The sequence below is a fragment of the Silurus aristotelis genome, assembly GCF_946808225.1.
Source record: "Silurus aristotelis genome assembly, chromosome: 21".
In the NCBI taxonomy this organism is placed as follows: Eukaryota; Metazoa; Chordata; class Actinopteri; order Siluriformes; family Siluridae; genus Silurus; species Silurus aristotelis.
The window spans coordinates 1,409,281-1,416,780 of NC_139594.1; the positions used below are offsets into that span (position 1 = coordinate 1,409,281).

The window sequence follows — 7,500 nt, forward strand, 5'->3', positions numbered from 1 at the left end:
GTGTGTGTGCGTGTGTGTGTGTGCGTGTGCGTGCGTATGTTCTAAGTGCAGGAGCTTTAGAGCAGCGAGTCGGGGCGAGTGAACGGTGCCAATATTAGAACCCAATTGGTTTCTCTCCAATCAGAGCTAATGCAGTATAAACCTCTGTCCATTCACAGCGCAGGTAACGTCCTCAACCAGAGCGACTTACAATTAAAAAGCTTATTTATACACTAAGCAATGAGGGTCAGGGGCCTTGCTCAAGGGCCCAATTAAACAAGGCTTTCCAATCGGAAAAACATTTACATTAAAATTATGGAACGTGGCTTACAATTTTATTGTTTTCCTTTTATATATATATATATATATAAATATATATAACTGAGCAATTGAAGGTTAGGGGCCTTGCTCAGGGGCCCAACAGCAGGAGCTTGATGATGCTGGGATTTGAACTTAACCATCTGCTCAGAAGTCCAAGGTCTTAACCACTGAGCTACTCCTGTAGAAACCCAGTCCTTCTGAAACCCCCATAGAAACCGCCTTGTTCCCTGGAGAAACCTCTCGTCTACAGAATCCCAGAGTCCCCTGTGGAATCCCTGCTCCTGTCGGAGACTTGCAGGTCTATTCTGAGACTCCTTGCTGGTCCAAGTTGCTCATCTTAGACTCACAGCTGTGAGACATATTGCTTGTCCGAGACTCGCTGCTCTGCTGGAGTTGTCTGAGAGTCGCTGCTCGGAGTTTGCTTGCTGCCTGAAAATCTGCAGATGTGTCGGTAAACACGTGAACACGTGAACACAATGCCACCGAATACAGGTTTTTATATTTAAACTTGAAATCCTCACAGTTACTTATGCAATAAAAAGATGCAAAAATCTGATGTCATGATTTCAGGCGTGAGCGAATGCATGCTGAGAGAAACGAATCCATGCTGTAAATATCGCGAGAAAATGATAAAGCTTTCTGAAAAACAACCCGAGTCGGAGTTCTTTCATCTGTTACAGGGAATTGAGAACGTGCTTGTGGTTTGGGACACGCCCACAGGGAACATGTGCGCTGTATAATAAACAGGGTGTGTGTTTCGAACCGAAACTAAAAACAAACAATTTACATTTAGTAAAAGGAAGAAAAAAAGTAAACAGGAAGTGACATCGTGACAGACATCAGTACAGCAGAGTCGGCTTTAATTCTCTTTATTTTTAATTCTGAAAGACAGAATGAAGGGATGAGAAACTCAAACAGCTTCTTTTATAAGTCAAAAAGGCACCAAGAGTCCACACGGGTACGAACCCAGAATCACGTATTAATCGTGTTCCACCTGAACGTGTGTGTGTGGGGGGGTGGGGGGTGGGGGTGTGTAGGTATCAGCCCCCTCACACAGAGCTTCCACATAACGACCTTTTCCCAAAAACGGAAAATAAAAGAGAAAAACATGAAACTAAAAAAAACTTCAAACAAGAAAAGACAAAAAATATCATTTACAATAATAATTATTGCAACAGAACAGAAAAAAAAAAAAAACAATCTGCTCAGATTATTAACATTCTCCTGCTGGTCCCTTTGAGGAAACACAGTCAACGTCTCCACAACGTCTCCACAACGTCTCCACAACGTCTCCACCTTCTCACACACAGCTCAAAGATACAAATAATAAAAATCTTCCAACCACAGATAGAACCGAGCCTGTAAAAGTGTGTGTGTGTGTGTGTGTGTGTGTGTACGCACATGTGCCGATAATCAGGTCTACATCACAAAATACTGAATATTTTTAAAAATGAGCAGTAGAGAGAGAAAAAAAGCTCTTTGGTTTGGTTCCTCAGCAGAAAGCGTCCCAGGTGGATCCTCTGAGGAAGCCACTGAGGAGGGTTTAAGCAACATGTGAGGAAGCTTTAAGAAAACCTTTAAGGAATCCTTGAGGAACCCTTTGAGGGACCTGCTTTTCTCAGGAGGACCATTTTAACGTCACCCAGAAAAGAATGAAACACGTTTTTGACGTTTCCATCACAAAAACAGCTTTCGGTTTTTAATACGTAGATTCTATTTTTTTTTTTTGTGCGGAAAGGCGGATCAAAAACGTCGAGGGGGGGGGGGTGGTTGGGGGGGGCACTTTGTTTCCATGACGACAATCATAAATAATACTTTAGGAGTCATTGTTGGAATCGTGGGTTTTTTGCGCGTAGTACAAGGGTCGTACAAGGGTCGAGAGACATGACCCGTAACCGTAGCGACCGCCGTATAATTGTGACGTGAAGGTTACGGATTGGTGCGTGGAGAATGAAGGCGGGTCGGTGGGCGTGGCCCTGATAGGATACGGCGGCTGAAGATCGGCACACGATCTGAAACACTCTGTGGTTTCGCGAGGAGAAAACCCGCGGTCACAGATGGAATAGAGGCATCCGTGTGATCATCAGTTACATCTTCATCATCATCGTCAGTCACCTGCTGAACATCCACTAGACCTCAATAAACCTGCAGTCACTTCCTGTCTTCATCACCACCACCATCGCCCTCCTCACGCCTGAAAATGACTTGTGGAGAAACTTCTAGAAATCTTTTTTAATTATTATATAAAATCTGTGTGTGTGTGTGTGTGTGTGAGTGTGAGTGTGAGGACTGAAAGCTAGGGTGGGGTTTAGCTGAAGCGCTATATCTCAGTTTGAATACAGACGTTGCGCGGCAGAGCGCTCGGCTCGGGAGCAGCGTTGTTATTGCGTTCTTTAGGCGAGCTCTCTGGGCTGAGGGAGGCGGAGCTAAGTGGGCGGGCCGCGGGGGCGGGGCCGTGCTCCAGCCGGTCGTTCTCCACCTCCGGCAGGGGGCTGATGGCCACGGGGGGTCGCGAGGCGGCGTCCAGGTCGGAGCAGCTGAACTCGGAGAAGTGGCTGCAGTGCGAGTCGGCGACGGAGGGCAGGCTGCCGCTCAGCGACGGAGAGTCGAACTCGCTCGAGTTGGTGCTGCGCTGCTCCAGCAGCTGCGCGTCCATGTCCTCCCGTGCCTCGTTGATCTTGGTGCCGCCCGTCTTCTTGCGCATCTTTCCTTTGCTCTTCTTCCCCGAGCCGTATTTGCCCTCGTGGGGGCAGGTGGAAGGGCAGACGCCCCGGCCCCCGGTGCTTCCCTCCTCCATGCTGCTGCTGCCGCTGTGGTGACGGAGCTTCCCGAGTTTCGACTCCACGTCCACCTGCACCTCCATACTGCTGCTCTCTCTGCGCACACACACACACACACACTTTACATTTATAGCAGTAATCTATATCCAAATCGACCTACATTTATCTCGTTCACACAACACCGTAGCTATACTGTTAAGGGCCTTACTCAGGGGCCCCAGAGTGGCACTTTGGTGTGGCTGGAATTTGAACTCATAACTTTCAAATCCAAAGCCTTAGCCACTAGGCCATCACACACACACACGTCTATAGTTACAATACTCTGACACACACTGCCTTTAAATCCCCCTGTGCTGAAGATGAGGGTGTATAAGGAGGGGCAGATCCACCCCTGCCCCAGTTCCTCACCTGTCCAGGGGCATGTAGGCATTAAGAATGGATCCAGCCATGGCTTTGGTACTCGCATTATCACTGATTGTCCCCAGACTGACCGTCCCGGACTCTCCACTCAGACTGCAGCGCTCCTTCTGTACGTCCGCCTGAACCTCCAACCTACACACACACACACACACACACACACACACACACACAGAGATGATGAATAAACAAAACATCCTGTGATAGAGTGTGTGTGTGTGTGTGTGTGTGTGTGTGTGTGGAGTGTAACATCTGAAAAGCTTCGTTAGCTCAGCTGAGTAGATTTTGGGTTTGGGAAACAGGTCATGTGATATTAGGGCTGGGACGATTCACTAATCTGGCGATTCAATACATATTGCGATTCATTGTTTATATTGTGATTTTTTTGTTTGCTTAATAAAGATTAAACAATGACAAATACTTGATCATACCCTTAAAGAGACTGTATTTGAGTTATATTAAAAACAAAGCATCACATCTTTCTGAATTTTTATTTCAGGAGCACACACATACATAGAGAACCATAAAACTTTCAAGTACCAAAAACTTGAATATAATATTTAAAATGTGCAACAAAATAACTAAAAACAATATTCTCTCAAATAAAATAGCTGTTTAAACTGTTCCAATGTTCAACTCAACTGCTAATATCCTTCTCTCTCTTCCTCACCTCAGGTGAGAGCAGTGCAGCTGTTGCTCCAGAAAACATTCAACCATGTCATAGGCACTATTCCATCTCGTTAAAGCGTCTGTTATCAGTTTGTGCACAGGGAGCTCCAGTAACGTTTGTTGGAACTCCAGTGATGCGGCGTACACGTCCGAGTAACTTCACGACGGCGGGCAGCTTCAGTGCGAGCTGTGAGGTCAGATTATGAGTGTGCGCATAGCACTTAATATTAACCGACAATTAACCCAATTAACCGACAACGCCGGTTAATTGGGCAGCGATAACCATATTAGACGCATTTTCTGTGACTAAAGCAGGGTCTTTATCCGTTAAACAATTCTCAAAGAGCTTTACTCCCCTGCCTCTGCCATGGTTTTGATTTCTCTCGCCAGCTTAAAACGGATACGACGTCATCTAATACAGACGCCAACTAAATACGTTTGGCCCTCTGTTGGAATAAAAGCGGTAACGTCTTCCCACCACCTTTCTGGAAGAGGTAAGCAAATCAATCTCAAAATCGTTTTAAAAAGAATCGCGATAGTTTGGTGAATCGATTTTTTCTTCCACCCCTATGTGATAATGTGCATAATAACCAGTAGGGGGCAGCTGGAGATATACGCGTGCGATTTCACCTAATTTAAGGTTCACTCTGGGCAGGGGAGAGTCAGACTGGGGTCAAAAGTGAATTGATTGAGAGTGGTAAATCAAACAGAGAGAGGGCGGGGTTAAATCAGAGGGCAAATCCAACAGAGAGAGAGGGTGAAAGTGGTGAATGTGTGTGGTGTTTCAGTGTGTGTCAGTGGTGAGTGTGTGGTGAGTCAGTATGTGTAAGTGGTGAGTGTGTGGTGAGTTTGTGCTAAGTGTGTGTCAGTAGTGAGTGTGTGAGTGGTGAGTCTGTGGTGAGTGTGTGTGTGTGAGAGACCTGTTAAAACAGTGGCCCACGGTACTTCCTGATAAACTTCCTGTCAGTGCCATGGTGCTGGCGTTTTCGCTCACGTTGTCCCTCATGGCTCCGATTCGCTCCATGTGACTTCCACTGGCACTGAGGGAACCAGTCAGACCCCCGACACTGCCCCCGATACTCGCGTTCTGCCTCGTCTCTGCCACCGACGTACTGTCTGCACACACACACACACACACACACACACACACGTCAACACTACACAACAGAGCAGTGTACTCAATCTACTACAAGACTGATTCTCAGCAGTACATCTCCTGTCCTACAGCAAGGCACGACTCCATGATGAGGACGATGAAGAGAATAATGAGAGACGTGTAGAACACACTCGCTTACACAGATTCTTGAGTATTAGGAACAAAATATTCTGAGAGAGAGAAAGAGAGGGGTGAGAGGGGGGTAAATGGGACACAGTGGGGTAAATAAGAGAGCCAGACAGAGAGAGACAGAGAGAGAGAGAGAGAGAGAGAGAGAGAGAGAGAGAGAGAGAGAGAGACCAACTTAGTCTCATATGAAAGAATGGAGACACTCGCTCTGTACAGGACGGAGTAGATATAGAGTGGGGAGCCCACTGAGGGACACTCGCTCAGACACTGACCCGTCACTGCTGCTCCTCCTCCTACGTTCATGTCGTTCTCGTCGTCGAATTCGATGCGTACTCCTTTCCCGTTCCCCGCAGACACGCCGCAGCCTCCACTGCGACACAGAGAGATCGGAACCACGCCGTACACGTAGGCCAGCATTATGGGCACTCCAATACCTGCGCGCGCACGCACACACAAACACGTGATATTAATAAACAGTGCCTTCTTTGCGTACAGGCTAATTTCACCTGAACGTCGCTGACGCGTTTCAATCATTCATACGTGTAAATACAGTTAGGTGTTGCTATGGAAACCGAATTAATTATTTACAGTTTAAAAACGAGATGTAAAGTTCCAGCGTCTAATCCAAACGTTAGATAATTCCCTGTGCTGAACGCACTCGTATCGCTGCCGTACAGCGACCGATCCAATCAGAAAAGACTCGAGTAGAGAATCATTACGAGTCTAATACTTATCGCTCTATTCAAACTCGCTCACCGACGGTTACTGCGGCCACCACGGGTGAGACGATGACCGACAGCGTGACTCCTCCGGCAATCACCAGGTTCCTCTTGTGCTTCGAGATTTCCTTTCCTTCATAGCGGCTGTGGATCTGTGAAGGAACGTCGGGACAGACAGTGAGAGTTTTCATAAACCCAATAAAACACAAAATCAGCCATAACATTATGACCATCTGCCTAATATTGTGTTCTGCTGCTAAAACAGTCGTGACCCGTCGATCATTAACAACATGAACTTCAGCAGTTTGAGCTACAGGAGCTCGTCTGTTGGATCAGAACCACACGTCCAGCCTTCACATGCATCAATGATCCTCGTCCCCCACGACCCTGTCGCCGGTTCACCACTGTTCCTCCTTAGAGCACTTTTGATAGATTCGGACCACTGCAGACCAAAACATCCCACAAGAGCTGCAGTGTTGGAGACGCTCTGACCCAGACGTCTAGACGTCACAATAATGTCCAACTCGCTCAAATCCTTACGCCCATTTTTCCTGCTTCAAACATCAACTTTAAGCACAAAATGTTCACCTGCTGCCTAATAAATAAATCCACACACTAACAGGTGCCATGATGAAGCTCAGTGTTCTTCACTTCACCACTCAGAATGTTATAATGCCAGTGTTACGTCATGTCAGGATGTTATTTCTTATCAGTGCGTACATTTTAATCGATCAACACTGACGGTACAGGAATCGCATCGGGTGACTGTAGAAGAAACGCGAGTTTCCTCAAAATCAGGTTTAAAATAAATATATAACTAAAGGAACATCGTGTTCGACGAGGGAACGAACTAAAAACAAAACTACGTAAAGAAAGAAAGCAGAAGAATGTGATCCAGAGAACTGTGACGGCTGAGGAATCCAGGAAGCTGGCAGTTATCTTGATGATGAGCAAAATACACAAACACAAATATCTGGGGCGGAATCTCAGTCAAGAGGCAGAATGTGGAGGAGTAAGTTCTCACTCACTCACTCACTCACTCACACACTCACACACTCACACACTCACACACTCACACACACACACACTCACACACACACACACTCACACACACACACACACACACACACACACACACACACACACACACACACACGTGTGTGTGAAGTACTGTTATTGATTTAAAAAAAAGAAGAAAAAAAAAGAAAAGCTGTTTCTATGGAAACGATACCATATCGGAAGACCAGTGATGATCCAGAAGAGAGAGAGAGTGTGTGTGTGTGTGTGTGTGTGTGTGTGTGTAGAACATAAATCCTATTAAATAATAACA

The 7,500-nt window shown here is 46.4% G+C and overlaps 2 protein-coding genes and 1 long non-coding RNA gene across 4 annotated transcripts in view; 2 read left to right on the plus strand and 1 right to left on the minus strand.

Annotated features, from left to right (window-relative positions):
• The window catches only part of spag1a (sperm associated antigen 1a), a 22,002-nt gene extending 21,052 nt beyond the window's left edge, over window positions 1-950 (plus strand). Inside the window, exon 9 of the transcript XR_014530689.1 lies at window positions 1-950. This exon is cut by the window's left edge and continues 1,425 nt beyond it. The gene's annotated coding sequence lies outside the window, so the exon portion shown is untranslated.
• Window positions 951-1,155: 205 nt separating this feature from the next.
• rnf19a (ring finger protein 19A, RBR E3 ubiquitin protein ligase) overlaps window positions 1,156-7,500 on the minus strand; it is a 17,474-nt gene continuing 11,129 nt past the window's right edge. For both annotated transcript variants that reach the window (XM_083524400.1, XM_083524401.1), the window contains exons 6-10: window positions 6,208-6,322; window positions 5,724-5,885; window positions 5,087-5,282; window positions 3,489-3,632; window positions 1,156-3,176 (exon numbers count right to left, since the gene is read on the minus strand). In XM_083524400.1, coding sequence (XP_083380526.1) covers window positions 2,621-3,176; window positions 3,489-3,632; window positions 5,087-5,282; window positions 5,724-5,885; window positions 6,208-6,322 — 1,173 coding nt within the window. In that variant the 3' untranslated portion in view covers window positions 1,156-2,620. The remainder of the gene's footprint in view (window positions 3,177-3,488; window positions 3,633-5,086; window positions 5,283-5,723; window positions 5,886-6,207; window positions 6,323-7,500) is intronic.
• On the plus strand, window positions 6,861-7,325 carry LOC310717027. Its single transcript, XR_014530733.1, has 2 exons — window positions 6,861-6,913; window positions 6,945-7,325. It is a non-coding gene; the product is annotated as an uncharacterized lncRNA (long non-coding RNA).